At 34.7% G+C, this 19,230-nt stretch overlaps 2 protein-coding genes across 2 annotated transcripts; both read right to left on the reverse strand.

Annotated features, from left to right (window-relative positions):
- Positions 1 to 68: 68 nt before the first annotated feature.
- Positions 69 to 6,986, reverse strand: LOC107761787 (ABC transporter B family member 9). The gene is made up of 12 exons (XM_016580063.2): positions 6,465 to 6,986; positions 5,192 to 5,246; positions 4,437 to 4,612; positions 4,110 to 4,331; positions 3,784 to 4,022; positions 3,148 to 3,673; positions 2,766 to 3,039; positions 2,015 to 2,678; positions 1,696 to 1,924; positions 1,358 to 1,624; positions 1,013 to 1,276; positions 69 to 928 (listed from the first exon to the last, which is right to left on the reverse strand). Exons 1-12 carry the CDS (start codon positions 6,705 to 6,707, stop codon positions 284 to 286), a joined length of 3,804 nt encoding a protein of 1,267 aa, XP_016435549.2. The 5' UTR covers positions 6,708 to 6,986; the 3' UTR covers positions 69 to 283.
- Positions 6,987 to 9,899: 2,913 nt separating this feature from the next.
- Positions 9,900 to 15,978, reverse strand: LOC107761786 (SH3 domain-containing protein 3). The gene is made up of 10 exons (XM_016580062.2): positions 15,737 to 15,978; positions 14,928 to 15,050; positions 13,784 to 13,853; positions 13,294 to 13,439; positions 12,037 to 12,138; positions 11,719 to 11,916; positions 11,353 to 11,415; positions 11,169 to 11,273; positions 10,848 to 10,922; positions 9,900 to 10,321 (listed from the first exon to the last, which is right to left on the reverse strand). The coding sequence occupies exons 1-10, from the start codon at positions 15,794 to 15,796 to the stop codon at positions 10,202 to 10,204; spliced, it is 1,062 nt and encodes a 353-aa protein (XP_016435548.1). The 5' UTR covers positions 15,797 to 15,978; the 3' UTR covers positions 9,900 to 10,201.
- Positions 15,979 to 19,230: the final 3,252 nt, after the last annotated feature.

Below are 19,230 nucleotides of genomic sequence, written 5' to 3' on the forward strand. Positions count from 1 at the left end.
AATTACTATAAAATGCTTTTGCTGCTATACATGGTTGTGATGTCATAATCCAACAAAGGGTTAAAGAATTTTATCGAGAAAGGTAAAATTGTTCTTTGACAATATTTTGAAATACAAATCATATAACCCCAAGAGACTGTACACTTGAGCAACATAAGCGGGAAAAAAAAAAGTGAAAAAGAAAAAAGAAAGAAATGTATATGAGTGGGAATAAAAGAAAGACAAAAAGAGACCTTATCTAAGTCTTGGTCACAAGATGAAGAAATAATGTTGATTTCAGTAATCAGGTTGAAGTCATATGCAATGCTACTAAGGATGCATAAACTCCATCTTTTATGTTCATAAGAACTTCATGCCTTCCTTTCTCAGCAATGACTCCATTCTTCACAACAGCAATTATATCAGCCCCTTTGATTGTGGTTAAGCGATGAGCTACTACCACGGTTGTCCTATTTACCATTACTCGATCCAATGCTTCTTGTACTATACGTTCTGATTCTGCATCTAATGCACTTGTTGCCTCGTCTAGCAATAGAATCTTTGGATCCTTCAGTATTGCTCTCGCTATAGCTATTCTTTGCTTTTGTCCACCGGATAACTGTACCCCTCTTTCCCCAACAGATGTATCATATCCTTGAGGCAATGAGGATACAAAGTTGTGTGCATTTGCTGATTTTGCTGCTTGAATGATCTCTTCTTCTGTTGCATTCCCTTGTCTGCTGTAGGCAATGTTGTCACGAATAGTTTCGTTAAACAGTATTGGTTCTTGACTAACCAGGCCCATTTGTTGCCTTAGCCAACTTAACTTGAATTGTTTGATTTCTACACCATCCAAATATATCTCTCCTGATTCAGGATTATAGAACCTCTCTATTAGGCTAATGACAGTTGATTTCCCACTTCCACTCTCTCCCACTAGAGCAACAGTCTACAAAGAGAAGCGAAATGTTAAGCCAGTCGAATAAAAGATAAAGCACGTTATTATAATGTTAGAGGGAGTACTAGGAACTACCTTTCCAGAAGGGATGGTTAGGCATAAGTCCTTGAAGATTTGGACATCCGGGCGAGTTGCATATCTGTAACTCACATGTTTGAATTCAATGTCTCCGCGAATAACAGCTAGAGTAGTGCCAACATCAGAACTTGAGTCAATCTTGGGTTTTCTATCAAGAATGTCGAAAATAGAAGCTATAGAATCCTTGGCTTTGTTAGCATCTGGAGCCATTCCAGTGCTTTGAGTAACTCCAACAGCTGATAGTGTCAATGCAAAGAAAACCTGCAATAATAAGGATTTCTTTCAGAAACTAAATACAGATAAGCAAGAGCTGAAAAGAAAGAGAAAACTAAGTTCTTTTACCTTAAAAACTTGGCCAAATGTTGCTAATCCATGATGAATAAGGACAGATCCTATGTAGAAACAGAAGGCATTTGTACAATACAGTATAAAAGAACCAAAACCAAAGCTAGCTCCACTAACAATTCCTATCTTTACTCCTTGCTTCATTGGACCTTCACATTTCTTTTGGTACATGTCCATCACTTTCTCCTCTGCACAGAATGATGCCACTGTTCTGATGCTGCCAACAGCATCATTTGCTATTTGGCTGGCTTCTTCATACATCACCTAGAAGGTTATTCAAATTATATTCAAGCACCTTTAATGAAATTTATTTAGCGATGAGAAAAATGGAAAACCTTGGCATCGGCACTAAAGCCTTTGTACAACTTGGTCTGGAGGAATCCTTGCAAACCAATTAAAGGTAACACAAGAAGGATTATAATTGCCAAAATCCAATTAGCAGTGAAGGCTATCACAAGGCCGGCTACTACAGTTGCTATGTTCTGTACAATAAGTGCCAGTGCATCACCCATAATCGTCCTGACTGTAGAAGCATCAGTTGATAACCTTGCACCCACTGCACCGCTGCACTCGAGAAAATTTCAGTTATTTAGCCTGTGATACTATGTTAAGTTAGAGGGGAAGAATTCAATGCTTATTGATTTGCTAACATACCTTGAATTTGCAGGGTCATCGAACCAGCTGATTTCTTGGTGGACTACTTTCTTAAACGTCAAAGAACGAATTCTCTCGATCAATTTCCCACCTGCAACTCCAAATAAGTAGTTCTGGAAAGGTACAACTAGCAAAGTCACCACACCAAGGCCAACGTACATGAGTGACCAGAATCTTGATTCAATTCGCAACTTATGTGGTGGGTAAAAGAATATTTTAATAGCTGTTGATAGCAAGAGTCCAAATAAGGGGAAAATCAGACCATGTATGATCGCAGCCAACGATCCAAGTAGCAAATAAGGAAGCTCAGGTTTGTTTAGTTCAGCAAGCCGCCTAATGGAAACTTTCTTTCGTTTATCTAAGCTTCCTTTATCTTCTTTTTTCTTGCCCTCATCTCCTATTTCTGCTTCATGAATATCAATTAGCCCCGGAACAGGATAGCTGAGTGTGAAGGAATGTCTAGATGATCCGTGGCTTGTTGATCGCTTCACTGCTGACAATCGCTGACTTGATGACCTGCTCAAGTTATTCTCCAAATCCGTGGTTAAATCCACCTTATCAAGGTCCATATTTTTTGTGTTCTCTTCTTCCCTATTTCCTCCTTGCATTCGCACAAGCTGGGAATACGCCCCATTTGGATCTTGTATCAACTCAGCATGCGTTCCTATTTTCGTGATGAGAGGGAAAAAAAGTGCTTATAGCTTAGTTAAACACAAAATAAAGCTTGGTAAACATTCTGTAGAATTCTTACCTTGTTCTAGTAATTTTCCAGCATTCACCACTGCTATAAGATCAGCATTTCTAATGGTTGTTAGACGATGAGCAACAACCACAGTTGTTCTATTCGCCATGACTTTCTCAAGTGCTTCTTGCACGATTCGCTCTGATTCAGCATCAAGTGCACTTGTAGCTTCATCGAGGAGAAGTATTTTTGGGTTCTTTAGAATAGCCCTTGCTATTGCAAGTCTTTGCTTTTGTCCCCCAGATAGTTGTGTTCCATGCTCACCTACCATAGTGTCAAGCCCCTATAGATCGCCGCGATGAAAAGAATGAATTTAAAGTTACAGAATCCTTTGCTTATTTAACAGTTAATTGGATGTGTGTGAATATGGAATAATGGGAAAATATTTTACCTGGGGAAGTTTGTTGAGGAACTTAGCAGCATTAGCAAGTTCAATAGCTGTCTTAATCTCGTCGTCAGTAGCATTTTCTTTACCATAACTGATATTCTCTTTTATGGTTGTTGCAAACAGGATAGGTTCCTGACTTACTAATCCCATCTGCTGCCTTAGCCATTTGAGTTGGAATTTCTTCAAATTGACACCATCTATGAGTACCTCTCCGGCTTCAGGATCATAGAATCTCTCCAGTAAACTGATAACTGTGGACTTCCCACTTCCACTTTGCCCAACCAAAGCTGCAGTTTTTCCACTAGGTACGACAAGTGAGAATCCGCTAAAGATTTGCACATCTGGCCTGGCTGGATACCTGAAGTACACATCTTTAAGCTCAATTTCACCCTTGACGTCTTCCAACACAATCCCGCTGGTGTCAGATGTGTCAATCAGAGGTTTCCGGTTGATTGTCTCAAACATTTTGTAGGCTGCAGCTTGTCCTGCTGCAAATGCATTCAATGATGGTGTTGTTTGGCCTAGTGACCTGCAAATTGATAAGAGAACAAACAAAAGGGTTGGCACACTCTTTAGCCTACGCCAATTTTCCAATGCAAAAAAAATTAAGATGCTTTAAACAAAGAATTTTATGCTTACATTCCACCAGTCATTATAGCCATGATAACATTGATGACATCTCCACCATTATAACCTTTCTCAATTATCAGTTTGGAACCATACCAAACGGCTAGTCCATAAGTAGAGAAGACGACGAGTAAGACTGTGCCAAGTCCAACGCCTGAAACAAGCCCTTGTTGAACAGTAGCAGCACAGGCAATTTTTAGTTTGCTGTCATACTTACTTATCGCCAGCTTCTCTCCTGTGAATGCTGCAACCTAAAGTTAACAAGTTTTTTAGATTAAATTTGCACGTTTAATACAAAAACATGTAGAAAGATTTGGATAGTTATTTTGAGTCTTTACTGTTCTGATTGCTCCTATTGTTTGCTCAACTACATTTCCAGCTTGTGCATAGGCAACTTGTCCGCGACTTGACATTTTGGACATGATCAATGCCATAGCTCCTCCAGCAATGACAAGAGCAGGTATGCAAGAAACCAATACTATTGAGAGAAGCCATCCCTTTATGAAGGCAATTATGAAGCCTCCAACAAATGTTGACAGGAATTGGATGAACTTCCCGACCTGGAATCATTCAACATACGTTTGTTATGATTATTTTTTCTTATTGCAAGAAAACTAAAACATTAGTCAATTGCAGTAGCATTTGTTATTAATAAGAAACTGCACCTTTTCACCCAAGGCATCTTGAATGAGAATAGTATCTCCAGACATTCTTCCAATGACTTCTCCAGTTGTAGTTTCAGTGTCAAAGAAGGCAATGTCTTGCCTCAAGATTGTTTTCAAATACAATCCCCGAATTCGAGTCGCTTGTCTCTCTCCAGTAACCATCCAACATGACATTTCTGTAATGTTTAATTAGTAACAATTAAGCTCTCAATATTGAGTGCACATGTTCTTTCCATTACTATTTAGTTCAAGAACTCAAATTTACTAGTTCTCTTTTCTGGTTCATTTTACACTTTCCTGATACTTAGATTGATTATACAATTAATCTTGGGAAATTACCTTTTCTTGGGAATTTACTGATCCAAAAGATATATATCTATCATAATATAAACCAAGACAACATTTTTTTCTAAGCACGGTGGGGTAGTAATTGATTGAACTTGTCCTTTTACTTCTATTATGCCTTTATAAAACATGCACGCAAAGCACCGATATTCTTAAAGACATCCATTGAATAATTACCGCTAATGAGTGGGCCTCCTTTGACTATGACATTTATTTGGTGCAACTATATTTATATTAATATCGGACACATTACAAATATTTTAGATGAATTTCTATGTATTATTTATTAAAAGAGTAACTTTTGGTATTTTGATGTTTTAGTTATACTCATGTTATAACTACAGATATACTACTTTTGTGTATTTACCAAGAATATCACTGACACTAAAAACCAAGTTGTGTACACTTACGTAGAAGGGATGCAATGCCAGACCCAATAGCGAGGTAGACATAGTAAATGGAAACCTGGAAATAAAAAATTAAAATAAATAAATAAATAAATAAAAAGAGAGAGAGAGAAGAAGAAGAAGTTAAAGGAGAAAAGGCAACACATTTTAGTCAAAAGCTTTGGTTATTATACCACTTACGAATCACTGTATTCACAATGTTGATTGGGACGTGAGACAAAACATTAGAGTGCACATTTCATAGGTATATGCTTTTGTTCTTTCCCACTTTCTAGTGGGAATTTCGCAAAGGAAAAATTGAAAGATTTTGAAATTAAGATAAGCAAAAAAGTTATGATTGCGTTACATAGCAAAAACCAAATAGAAATCTACATGAGAAAATCATAATTATGTTTGCCACAAGGCGAAAAGTGAATTCTAATTGTTATTCTCTTGTAAATCCAAAATTGACATGTCTATTAAAAAGACCAAAGTAGTAGATGCGAGGCAGCACTAAGGATACTTCTCTTATCATTCTTGTAAAGGTGATTAGCTGATAGTTTACTTTTACATTATATAAGTTTAAATAGTTTTACACTATCTCATTTTACCTCTGCAAAATAGCTATAGGTTCTAGTCAGATGAGTGGAACTTGTCACTTCTTCAATAAAAATGAAAACATACTAATTAATGATTACTTAAAATAGGGTCTTCTTACAAATGCATTCCAAGTATTTTATCTAACATGAAGTAGAGTAATCAAACAATGAAACAACCGTATATCAACGAATAATAAGTTTTAAGAAATAGAATCAACTTTAATACATATAGATATGGTGTTAAATTGATTGCGCATTTACCAACTCTCTTCAAATATGAAATATAGTATTAAAACTAATTTGTGGAATGTAGTTATCTACTTTCTCTGAAATTTTAATTACAATTGCTTAATAGAACAGATGAAGGGTTTTAAGAAAAACCAGATTTTCATGCCTCCCCCCTCCCAACCACAAAAGAAGAAAATAAAAACTTTTTATGTATGCTGTTGAATGAGACCTTAGAAGTCAAGTTTTAGGTTTATGCTTGTGGTTAGAACGTCGCAACTTTAACTGCATGAAACCATCAGATTAAATGGATAAAATAAAACTATTTCGAAACAGGAAAATGAAAAAGCTGATGAATATCAAGAATAAACAAAAATATTTCCAGTAAATTAAGAGAACAAACAAACAATTTATACAAATGAAACAAAAAAGGAGACGAGAAGGAAAGGAAAAGATTTCAATAAAATGGGTACCTTTGAGATTTTGTGAACAACATCATCATCAGAAGAAGAACCAAAAGAATTAACAAGCTGGCCAAAAATGAGTGTCATTAAAGGTTGAGTTAATCCATTGCCAATGGCTCCTATCGTTCCAATGATCATTAGGGTAACATCCAGCCTATCTGCAAACGAAAATAACCTGTAAAATGGCACTTTTTGATCTTGATCTCCTTTTCTCGACCCTTTTTCTATTTTTTCTCCACTATTATCGGCCATTTTCTTGAATCTTGAGGGGAATATAGAAAAAGGATTTTTCTTCCTTTTCGCTATCCCTTATTGATTAATAAATCTTTGTGAAGATGTTGTGCTCTTCTATATATATGTAGGGTTCTTTAAAGATATAACACAGTGGAGAGATAAGAAAGTAAGCTTTGAAGAATAAAATTCTTCAAAGCCAAGAAGAAGAAGAAAAGTGGTCACGGGAAGAAAGAAAGAAAGAAGTGGTTTGCGCAAATATTCAAGAATAGTATAGTAAGCTCTTCAATTAGATAATTTGGATCTTAGGTGCCATTTTAGCGTATTTATAGCTGTAAATTTCTTTTTCTCCAAGTATAATTAGGACTTATGTACTTAAATTTCTAAACAAACTGCTATTCTTCTGCTTTTTAGCTTTTTTTTTTTTTTTTTAGGGGAGTAGAGTCCGGAACGGTAAAGTTATTTCTATTTGACCTATGATCACGGGTTTAAATTGTGTAATTGATGTTTGTATTTGAATAGATTGTCTATATCACATCATTAAACGTATGAACGCGAACACGGAAAAGTTCTCTCTTCTTTTTGGAGGGTTTTTTGTTTTTGGGGGCGGCGCTTCTTTAGTTATTTTTTCTATCCGTGAAAAAATAGTTATCTCTTCTAGAAAATTTTGACCGTATTATTATAGTCAAATAGCACGATTAACACCACGGGAATTAAGCGGTAGCTTACTGTATTTTTCGAGTATTACCTTACACTACATGCGTAATATTCGGATTTTTATATACCAAATCTTTTTCTTCCCTTCGCTTATCCATCAAAACAAAAAATAGAGAATTATATATCTCTTCTAGAAACTTTTTGACAGTATGAGTTGTAACAGAGTGTACCGATTTTTAGCTTCTTTTTTATTCTGTTTTAAAAATAATTTACATAATTTAGCATCACTCTACTCCATTGAATAAGCATAATGTTCTAACGATGAAAACTGCCTGAACAAAGGAACGCTCTATGTATAATAATATCTTGTCATTTTGTATTACTATTGCTAGTATGCATGAAAATTTAGTTTCAATTAACAATCCAACTAAAATAGAGGACCTACGTAAGATTACAAGTATTTATTGAGGATTAAAACAGTTGTTTCTTTAGCTAGGAGGGGGAAAATTAACTTCACACAATACATAACGTACATTAGAAAAGGAAAAAGATAGGAAAATGAATATTAAAAATCAATTAATTTTCAAAATAGAAGAGGTTTATAGAAAAGTGGAAAAGGGACGAAAGACAACGCAAAGAATGTGACGATGAGAAAGTCAAGACTTAAAAAAGAAGAGTGTGAGTGTGAGTGTGAGTGTGGCTGTCTATGTAGACAACATTAATATTTACCTTTATAAAAGAGTGGTATAAATTTACTATTTACACTAAATTATTTGAATTTATTACAGTTAAGTGATTTAATGAGGAGAAAACACATACTACTAGTTTATCATTGTTAAATGAGAAGTCTGTGTACAAACATATATAGCATTTCTGCATTTGTCTATTAATTTAGTGGGAACACTGTTAAGTTTTTATCGTAAAAGAGTTTGGTTTTGGAGTGAGGGGTGAAAGAGAAAGGGTGCGGTGGAAAATGGAATACGAGCTAGGCATAACATAGAAAAACTATTTATGAATAAGAAATTAATAAATGGAAACTAAGACTAATAAACAAAAAGAGATTCACACTGTCAACTCTATGATAAATATATATCTTTATTACCAAACTTACCAAAAACGTAACACTCTACAACTACACGGCATCAGGCATGGAGATTTTCTTAAAATAATAATAGTAATAACTTGCTCGGTGGTAACCAAATCCTATGGGGTACATACATGCAATCAGCAATTCACTCTTTTAATATTTATATTGGGATCAAATTCCTTATAGCATATTTATTCAGCTGATTAACTTATGTTGTGTGCAATTGATCACTCATTTAACATTTATATTCTCATCTAATTGTTTTGTTGATAAAGCTACTTTCTTTGTAAGTTGAGTAGGATAGGTTGAGCTAAATAGGATGATTTAATTTTTCTAGTCCCTATTTCAGCTCCTCCTTTTGAAGATTGATCTCTACCAATCTAATGTTGTATTTTGGAGGTAAGGTTTGGTCCCTACAACAACAACAGATCCAGTATATTCCCAACAGGTAAGGTCTGCAGAAGATAGCGGGTACGCAGACCTTACCCCTACCTAGTGAAGGTAGAGAGGTTGTTTCCAATAGACTCTTGGCTTGGAAAGAGCGAGAAGAAGGAGGAGGAGGAACATAAGGAGGAGGAGGAAAGCAAGAAAAGGAAAAGAGAAGAAGAAAAAAGGAGAAAAAGGATAAATAGTACCAACTAGTAACAACATGGAATACAATACTCGGGCCGAACAAACCCACATGACGGAATAAAGATCTACGAATATGAAGAGACATGCGTGCTAGTAAGACTATTGGTAAGCAAATGAGAAACTTCCAACTGTATATTAATCTTCTACCCTAATCATCGACCTCCACACCCTTCTATCATGAGCTGAAGCAACGTCATGCCCTGCCTAATCACCTCTCACCAGTACTTGTTAGGCCTACCTCAACCTCGTATAAATAAAGAATCCCATATTATAAGCATGCGGGCTCCCAGTTTTGCCGCCAAAACATCCATATATTTGCATGCCCATATCAAATTTTAAAATGCTCTCTTCTTTCTATACATGTATTGTCAAAAGTCTAAAAGCACTCAAATACAAAATTAATTTTTACACAACAAGAAGTAAACATGAAAGATTTCTATGATCGCTATTTATATATGTTGTTTTGGAAAAGTACTCCAAAATAGCTGCTCAATGAACTCTACAACCGATTCTGGATATATTTCCACTATGTATTTGATATTGCAGTAGAATAGTTTAACTATGCTTGCATTATGTTCTGGACTATATAAGATGAGTATTTTGGATACTAAATTCAATATGATTTTCTTTCTAAAATGTGACTCGTGAAGCAATAACTATGTGCATCTGAATAGATAGACAACAGAAGCAAAAACAATCAATGATACGTAGAATTCTTTATGTGGTGGCCCTCCTATATATTTCATGTTCTATGTTATTGAAAGCATGATTTGGTGCATTCCTTCTAACTAATGCATATGCAACCTTTATCATTGTTAGTGTTCTACAGATCTCAGTAATAAGCAAGCAGTGATTTCTTTCATAATTCACAAATTCCCACAACAATTTTCACAACCATCAGAGAAGGAGGTCACTTAACTCGCTGTATATCACTTTTGTCCGATCAGTAATGACACCTCTACGACCATGGGAAAAAAGGAAAAGGACCAAAAGAATTTTCTGTAATTTTTTATATCCACAGTATAAGCCTGAAAGAATTGAAAGCAATATGTGACACACTCGACTCTAAGCTCTGCATGAACAAAATGGTTTTAACTGACAACAGGTCAACAAGTACTAGCAGCCAAGACGTTAAACCTCAGTAAACTTCACCCGCTCCATTATAAGTAGGTACTCTTTGTCGTTTCTCCACGTACTCAGACGGAAACCAACCAGCCTTGCCTTTGCATTCTCCTTCGGACCACCCTGATTGAGTTACCTGAACATAGCATGCAATTAGAAAAGGAAGGCACTCTTTAATGCAAGATGGATCTGAAGGAATAGAAGATTTAACCATGATTACTTTTATTGGAGTCTACACTATCTCATTACATCTCAGAATAACAACAGTTTGATTGATTGGACTCTACAAGTTTTGAGAAGTCGGATAAAAAAGCTATACAGGACAAGAGAGTTTAAGGACTTGCGGTTTTCCTTTTTCATTTATATAGTATTCTATATTTGTTTGCTTTTTGTCTTTCCACTTCCTCTAGTTGGGCATATCTTAAATTATTTTTCAGATAAATTGGAAGACAGAACTTCAGAGGACTAGTGACAGCAATCATCTTTACTGGTAAACTGGAAAAGTCTTAGGAATTTAAAAGGGTTTTAAGATACTACAAAGGATGATGCTCCAGTAGATGTATAAGTGAGTTTATGTCTAAACTTTATAATCAATATGTTTATATCTTAAGAAAGAGGGGCCAAAAGAAGAAGGGACAGAATTTTAGAATGAAATAAACAACCTTACGAACAACAACAAAATCACCCACTGCCAAGCTTAGCTCCTTTTCTGATTCAGCTTCAAAAGAATGAACCGCCTGTTTGAGAGGCACAAAATTATGACCATGCTTCATTAAATACTTAACTCATTAATAAAACAGTAAAAACCACTCTGATAAGAATGTCTTTAGAGCACCACAGTTTAAAAGAGCTCAGACCAGCAATACATCCTGATTCACAATCAGCTTTTCCTCAGAGATCTCTTTCAAATGGTATAGTTAAAATAAATCAGTCTGCGATAAGATTATGACAACTTAGACAACTGTTGCTAAAGCAGAGGTTACCTCGGCCAAAAAGTATTTTGTTTTCTCAGGTAAGTGAGCTGGAGGGTTTACAGGAAGTGTGGCTACAGGAGGAGCAGCCTCTTTTCGCTGTTTTTCAGAAACTATCTGTACAAATTGCAAATTCTCGTGTTAGAAAAATTACCTAGGTGTAAAGCATACCTCCGGAGAAATAATTAACACTCACCTCAGCTTCAATATTACCCAGAATAACAGCAACTCTCTCATGATAAAGCCTTTCTGCTTCAACCTGCAGATGATAATGCACACGTTAACCAAAAAAGGGCAGCCCGGTGCACTAAGCTCCCGCTATACGCCCGGGGAAGGGCCGGACCACAAGGGTCTATTGTACGCAACCTTACCCTGCATTTCTGCAAGAGTATGTTTCCACGGCTCGAACCCGTGACCTCCTAGTCACATGGCAGCAACTTTACCAGTTCCGCTAAGGCTCCCCTTCAATGCTCACATTAACCACAGTTTGAAAATGGTTGTTTATGGGGAAAAAAATTAAGTATCAACTCCATGAGAAGCAAATCTGCACCAGCATATATACCATTGCAACAAGCCTCTGATATGTAAGCCTCTCCTGCTGTGATTCTACAGCAGCTAATGCTGCCGCTGCTTCTTTACCTAGTACTGCCATGTTGGCTTTGAGTTCGTGCATTTTAGTTTCTGCTGCGTGCAGCTTTGCCACATTCTCTGGGATGGGAGCTTCCCTCACCCGAGCTTGTCTTCTAGAAACTTCGGCTGCCTGCTTAAGATTAATTCAATACTAAGGATGTGATGACAGTGCAAATTGGATAATAAGACAAGTATCAACAGACAGTTACAGTAACAGTCTTTTAAGAACAGAAATAATCGGTACAGTAACCTGTATCTCTGCCTCTTGTCTCATTTTACTGTAACGCTGTGCAAGATGACGAGCATCCTCTAAGGGAGAACCAGCTACCATAGCTCTCAATGGTTCTAGTACCTGGAAATCCAAAAACTCATTTCAGTTTGCTACGTATGGCTGAACTATGAAGTACTGAATGCAGGTTTACTGTAACAAATTTCCTGTATCAAGAAATGTGCAGTATCTTAACAAGGAATAAGGCAGTAACCCTAAATGTAGGTTCCGGACACGACCCCATTTAAAGCCTTATAAAAGCTAAATTCATCAGAAATAACAGAAAGAAAAGTGAAAAATAAGGTAGTGAAATATCTTCTAAAAGTATGTTTCATGTGACAAAAAGTTCACTAGCATCCTCTTTTAAACAAATCTTGCAGTAGAATCAGGACCCAGTTTGCTACATAGCCCTGATAAATGATGCCACAAATTACATAAGTTGGAGAGAATACTGGTTGATCTTTCCACCAAATAGTTGCAACTTTGTAATAACTGAAAAGAAAAAACTTCTTTACTGAAGCAAAATCCAAGAAAGGCATAACACAATTAATCATTTGGAAGAACTGAAAAGATTGAATTCATTTACTGCACTAGAATCCAGACAAGGCCATCACAACATTGTTAATCACAGGAAGCAGGGACTTATGAGTTCACTTTATCCAGGTTATGTTTCAATATGTTCATCTACGAGAAAGTATTTGCACCTTCATGTATCAACTTTCCCATCCATTTGATAGTGGATAGTGCCAAATATTACTCCGCATATACCGCACCAAGCCATGATTCTTTACATATGTTATTTATCCTTCTTTTTGGTTGGGGAATAGGGTGGTAGGTGGTTATATTTTTCCTTTGCAACTGACGCATATGCTTACAGAAAACCATCCAGAAACCAGTATTAAAGAGAAAAACTCCAAGCACAAGGGAACACGGAAGTGACATCCTTCTTGCCACGTATATTGAAGGAGAACACCGGAAAGGAAAAAGCGGCTATTAGCCTATTCGTGTAAGGATATCAGGGTCTTAGGCTAGGCAGGGACTAAAACTAAACTACTGCATTGATAGCCGCAATCCACTGACTTTTAGGTCTAGAGGAAAAACTTCTATCTAACTCATGCAACTTTAACAAACAAATGAGCCAATATATCTTTGCTTGTAATTAGCTTTCTTTGAAATACTCCTGATAATTGGTCATACTTCATAGTTACATGCACATTAGAGGAAAAACATTTTACCAACCTGACTAAAGAACAGTTTGTTTAGATCTTCAACCTCCTTTTCTGCATGCTTACGAGCATCACCGTAAATAGAAGCAGCCTTAGCTAACACCTCGTCATTGGGATTTTCAACTCCATATTTGCAGCAATCTTCTGATAATTTAGTTCCTGGCTAGCATAAACCTCCATAAAATAAGTTGAAATAAAAATAAAAAAAAAATAGAAAAAATAAAAATAAAAAACATGTCCCGCTCCCATGAAAATGGGAGAGAGAAGGATAGAGTTCTAGGCAGGTTTGAGAACTCCAGAACTTCTAGCCTATCCAGCAGTATCCAGAAACAAGAAAGATAAACATCAAGGTTAAGGATAATCTTGTCTTATCCTAAAGAAGGCATAAAGGAGTGCCAGAATCTTTTAGAAGTAGCAGAAGACAAAGTCATTATTTTATCGAACGTCCAAATACGGCCAAAGAATCATGACTACTTGTACAAAATAGCCTTCAAAAGTTTTACCTGCTTCTATATGCTTGTATCCTATAGCTGTAAATGCTTCAGCTGCCTTAACAATCTCTTTCTGAAAATCCTGCAAAAAGATACAAACAGAGATATCCTAACTTAAGACAGAAAGGGAAACACAATGAGTTCGGATCAGAATTATGAAATGAATTTGCCAAGTCCTAGATCCACAACTACAAAAGACAAGATCTAGGAATATAATGCTCTCCACAAGCATGACATTTATCTTGTCAACAGATACACACTGTCTCATGCATATAACAAAGCACCTAGCTCGAGCTGATACAACAAGCTAAGCTTGACATCATTATGCTCAGCTCGTCTAAGAAGAAGATCAAATGCATCTTAAAAAGCCAAGAATAAATTATAGTAGTCGGAGAAGAAGTAACGAAAATGACTAGCAAGCCTACTAAAAATATCTTGAACGAGGTCAAGCTCAAGCTGATTTAGAAAAGTGAATGCTTGTCAATGAGCCAAGCACATTATGACCAGCTGAGCTAGGCCAAATTCAGCCTTAGTGGGCAAAAATGTAGGCCAGCTAAGAATCACAACAGAAGCGACCATTTAGTTCAGCATTTTCAGACCATGGAACATTGACGCGGATATCAAATAAATAAATTCTTGGACAGCAACCACACGTAAAACATGGTAAGTAGTTATTCTGAATTTCTTTTTTTGATAAGTAGTTATTCTATATTTCTATGATTCTACATATATGTTCTACCGTTAAATACAAAATATTCTACGGTGTACTAGAGAACAATATAAAATATTTTCCAATATACTCCCAAGTAAATTTAATAAATCTAGACGTTTTGTGAATCTCATTGACCACTAGGCCACACCCTTGTAAGTCAGATGTAACTAAAGCCCAAATAAAGCTCTTCCTCCAACTAAAAGAGCTAAATCACTCACTTTTTAGCGTTGGCAAGACGCAGGAAGAGAAAAGTGAAGGCTTTGATATGACTAAAACAGTATATCAGCAGTTCTTTTCTGCATATATAAGTTGCATTCTGGAATATATTGTAGCGAATTTCACAGTTAAGTAAATGACTGAACATCAAATGTTCCAATATGCCAATGGAAAGAAAAGTTGTAGACAGTGAACAGGCTTTATTTACATTGCAGTGAAAATCCTTACCCTTTTTTCACGAGTAGACTTATACAACTTGTCCAGTTGGTGATGTACTCGCATCTCTACCTCATCAACGACCATAACATCTGAACTTTCATAACCAGTTGTACTAAACTGCTTGATGACTGCCTGAAGTTTAAGCATCAAAACAACTAGCAAGTAAGAATCAATATCTGACACTACAAGAATAACACTCACTGTGAAAACAAACAACTTGTACCATCACTGAAAAAGTCAGTTACTTAGTTGAATTCTTGAGAAAGGTGGGGGGCTTCATTATCATTGCTTTTTTTCTTTTTCTTTTCTAATAATGCAAATGTGGGGATTCTCAGAATTCAAGTATCCATTCACACATTAAACCAAGATGGACTTAAGTTATATGCACTGAAAGCTTAATTTCTTTCTACGGTGAATTTTAACCTCTGATACCAGGTTAGTTACCATTTTTACCAGATTACCAATTAATATTTATTAAGAGATTTACTTAATTGGCTAATAAATGACCTGATAGTGTAAATATTTTCTACATTAGTGCATAGAACTTATGCTCAAAGTAGACCAATTTGGAGAATCAAGAAGAAATATGATTGGATCAAAATTGAACTTTGCTAAATGAATCAGTAAAAATTAGCTCGTCTCTCACAGCCCAAAATTGAATTTTTCCCATTTTATAGTTCTAGTAGATGATCGCTATGAATTAAGATTACCTACAAAAAGAAACACATAAAGGGTACCCAGAATTCCAAGGATATTATACATTTTCTCGCAGCTCAAAAAACAAGAAAATTAGATTAAGAAACAAAAAATGACGGAACCTGTTGCTGTTTGGCGACTTGTTCTCTTAGCTTGAAAGCTTGCTTCCTCAAAGCATCCATGGCTGTAATCTTGGCGGCAGGGTTTTGCTATTTTTGGGTTTGATTTGTTCGTATATCGGATCTGATAAAGGTCTTCTACTGCTGCTACTGCTTCCAGGAAAGAAAGCTGTTTTTAGCTTTCATTCTTGAATGGAGCTTAATTGCAGAGCATTTATTTTACTCTCTCTTTTTAACCAAGTCCAGAAAAAGGGAAGAAAAAAAAAACACTGATTTAAGTTTTATTCAAATGGTGTAAAAAACATTTACTTAATAAATTCAGCCAAGAAAATAATTACACATAACTTTATATAATAGAATTAGTGAGTTATCTAAAACAGTAATATGTTATTACATGTTAAATTAAAGCTTTATTGCAATGTCCAACATGCAATTTCAATTCCTAAAATATATGTATACCTTCTGATTCATTTTGTATGATACTATTTATTTTTAATTCATATAAAAAAGAATGACATCTTTTTTGTATTTAAAAATTTTAATTTTTTCTTTTTACTCTATAATCATACAACTGTCATGATATGTTATAATTTCAAAAGTATTCTTGTAAAGCGTAATTAGGCTCGGCTCAAGGGTAGAAGAGGCCATTATGATTGTAGGTGTGCTCACATCCAAAAGCCAAGGATGAATCAAAAAGAATTGAAAAAGTAACTCAAATAGTTGTACATCCAGCCTCTTAAATTATAAGCCGTTGGCGGAGATATAATATATATGGTTTACCCAAAAAAATAAATAGAGTTGAATTTATACATAGTTCTAAAGATACGTGGTATAACTTGGTACAAATCGAAAAAGTAAGTAGAAATATATATCGAACATTGACCGTAAAAAAGGAATGAAATACAAACCAAATTGAGTAGAGAATGATTTATAAATAAGCAAGATGAATCAATGTCAAAGCTCAAAAAGGATAATCTCTATTATATATCAGTGTAATAATCTTTGAAATGTGAGTGTATCAATGTTTGCTTCTCTAGATGTTCAATGTGCCCCTTACATAAATGATACTCATTCTTAATATAGTGAAAAAATCCTACTTTGGATATAATAAAAAATACATAGTGAGGATCCCATGATAGATTAGTTAATTAGTTTTTCCTTAATTCCTGCCGAGATTCTCTCCCTAAGTGCGGCTACAACGGCTCTCTGTCTCTTAGCTCGATCTTGGTCGGTCTTGGTATTGGTCGATCTCCGGATCTCGAGCTCGATATTTCTTATCTCGATTTTACAATGACGTGTGTGTGTGTGTGTGTGTGTGTGTGTGTGTGTGTGTGTGTGTGTGTGTGTGTGTGTGTGTGTATATATATATATATATATATATATATATATATATATATATATATATATATATATATATATATATATATATATATATATATTATCAATTTAAAATACCAATAACGGCAAAGTGCCAAATATACCCCTCTACTTTCGAAAATGGTCTAAGAATACCACTCGTTATACTATTGGGTTATCTATACCCCTACAGTCATACTTTGGGTTCAAATATACCCCTCATTTTAAATGGAGGGACACGTGTCATCGTCTTGTTGGTCAATTCTAAATATCTCCTAATTAATTAAAAAGACCTATTACCCATATTCGAAAATAATTTTTTTTTTTGTAAAAACTGAAAAAAAAACTAATTTTGTTTTTACAAAAAACTGAAAAAATGAAAACATTTTTTTTTCCAGTTTTTACAAAAAACATTTGCTTTAAAAAACTGGGGGGAAAAATTCAAAAATAATATTTTTGTAAAAACTGGAAAAAAAAAATGAAAAATAATTTTCTAAAGCAATTAAAAACTGGAAAAAACTGAAATATTTTTAACTAAAAACTGGAAAAAAAAAATATTTGTTTTTTCAGTTTTTACAAAAAATTTGCTTTAGAAAATTGCTTTTTAATTTTATTTCAGTTTTTACAAAAATATTATTTTAGAAAATATTTTTCAGCTTTTTTTAAAGCAGTTTTTTGTAAAAACTAGAAAGATTTTTTTTTCAGTTTTTAGTAAAAAAAAATCAGTTTTTTCTAGTTTTTACAAAAAAATTGCTTTAGAAAATTAATTTTCAGTTTTTTGTTTTCAGTTTTTACAAAAATATTATTTTAAAAAATATTTTTCAGTTTTTTCTAAAGCAGTTTTTTTGTAAAAACTGGAAAAAAAAATATTTTTGTTTTTTTTCAGTTTTTAGTAAAAATAATTTCAGTTTTTTTCCAGTTTTTACAACAACAAAAAAAATTATTTTTCGCATATGGGTAATGAGTCTTTTTAATTAATTAGAAGATATTTAGAATTGACCAACATGACTATGGCACGTGTCCCTTCCGTTTAAATGAGGGGTATATTTGAACCCAAAGTATGACTGCATGGATATAGATAACTCAATAGTATAACGAAGGGTATTCTTGGACCATTTTCGAAAGTAGAGAAGTATATTTGGACATTTGCCGTTATTTATATGGTTAGAAAAAGTAAACAATGAATGTGTACGGATATTTGTGTAAAGATCTCTCAAAAATTACCCAAACCTTGTATTATAGTTTGGTTCCTCATAATGAGCTGATGGCCCAAGCCCACTCTTTAAAGAGCTCTACTGCATTTGATGGTCCTGAATTTGACTCCTGACTCAAAGAAAATGAATAACAAAAATAATACTTTAATTTAATAGAAGAATAGGAGAGATTCGAGAGTATTTCTTCTCGTCTTGTGGAGCTCTCAACACACAAAATGAGAAATTTGTATGAGACGGGTTCATATTAACCTTATTAATCATTTAACTTTTTAACTTTATTAAAACGTAGTTGCCCTGAGTCGGATCCAAAGAGCTGAATATTTCCTCCCAACTTACTATAAATAGCCTAAACTAATTGGCTTAATTTAGATCCAGCTATCTTCCCCATGCTTTACACTCATCCGAAGGCGTCATATGGCATTACCATACTAGGCGTAACTCAAAGGAGACTGCACTTCATCATTACTAGTAGTACTAGTACTAGTATGGAAGCCTTGCCAAGATATAATATATAACTTGCACTTATAATGTTTTAGTTCACACTTCACATTATCGACCAAGCTAAAACGGTGGTGCTTAAAAAGAAGCATTGAAGCAATTACTAATCTTCGTGTGACCTATGGGTTACTTGTTTAAATCGTGAAAACAATTATTAATGTTTGTATTAGTCAAATTATCTATATCAAATCTCTTGGGTACGGTCTTTTCCTAAATCTTATATGAATACGAAATATCATTTGCACCTATCTGCCCTTAAAATGGTGGTGCTGAACAAAGGGTAATGGAAAAATGTCAAGAAGATATATGTATTTCATTCGGTCATGCCAAAAAAAATGTACGTTGAGTTCATGCTATATAAGTTCAAACATTAATGGCAAACATGAAGCTAGTTGTTTTTAAAAAAAGGTTAAACAAGTACAGTACTAC

This window comes from Nicotiana tabacum, chromosome 17 (genome assembly GCF_000715075.1).
Source record: "Nicotiana tabacum cultivar K326 chromosome 17, ASM71507v2, whole genome shotgun sequence".
In the NCBI taxonomy this organism is placed as follows: domain Eukaryota; kingdom Viridiplantae; phylum Streptophyta; class Magnoliopsida; order Solanales; family Solanaceae; genus Nicotiana; species Nicotiana tabacum.

What these genes read in the sequence shown, in the direction of transcription:
- LOC107761787 (XM_016580063.2), bottom strand. Translation starts at nt 6,707, where the DNA reads ATGGCCGATAATAGTGGAGAAAAAATAGAAAAAGGGTCGAGAAAAGGA. An exon ending in TGGCATTGCATCCCTTCTAC is followed by an intron (nt 4,613 to 5,191) that starts GTAAGTGTACAC and finishes TAAACATTACAG; the next exon opens with AAATGTCATGTTGGATGGTT. An exon ending in GCTATAATGACTGGTGGAAT is followed by an intron (nt 3,674 to 3,783) that starts GTAAGCATAAAA and finishes ATCAATTTGCAG; the next exon opens with GTCACTAGGCCAAACAACAC.
- LOC107761786 (XM_016580062.2), bottom strand. Translation starts at nt 15,796, where the DNA reads ATGGATGCTTTGAGGAAGCAAGCTTTCAAGCTAAGAGAACAAGTCGCC. An exon ending in ATCAGAGGCTTGTTGCAATG is followed by an intron (nt 11,416 to 11,718) that starts GTATATATGCTG and finishes TATCATCTGCAG; the next exon opens with GTTGAAGCAGAAAGGCTTTA. An exon ending in ATTTTGTTGTTGTTCGTAAG is followed by an intron (nt 10,322 to 10,847) that starts GTTGTTTATTTC and finishes TGCTATGTTCAG; the next exon opens with GTAACTCAATCAGGGTGGTC.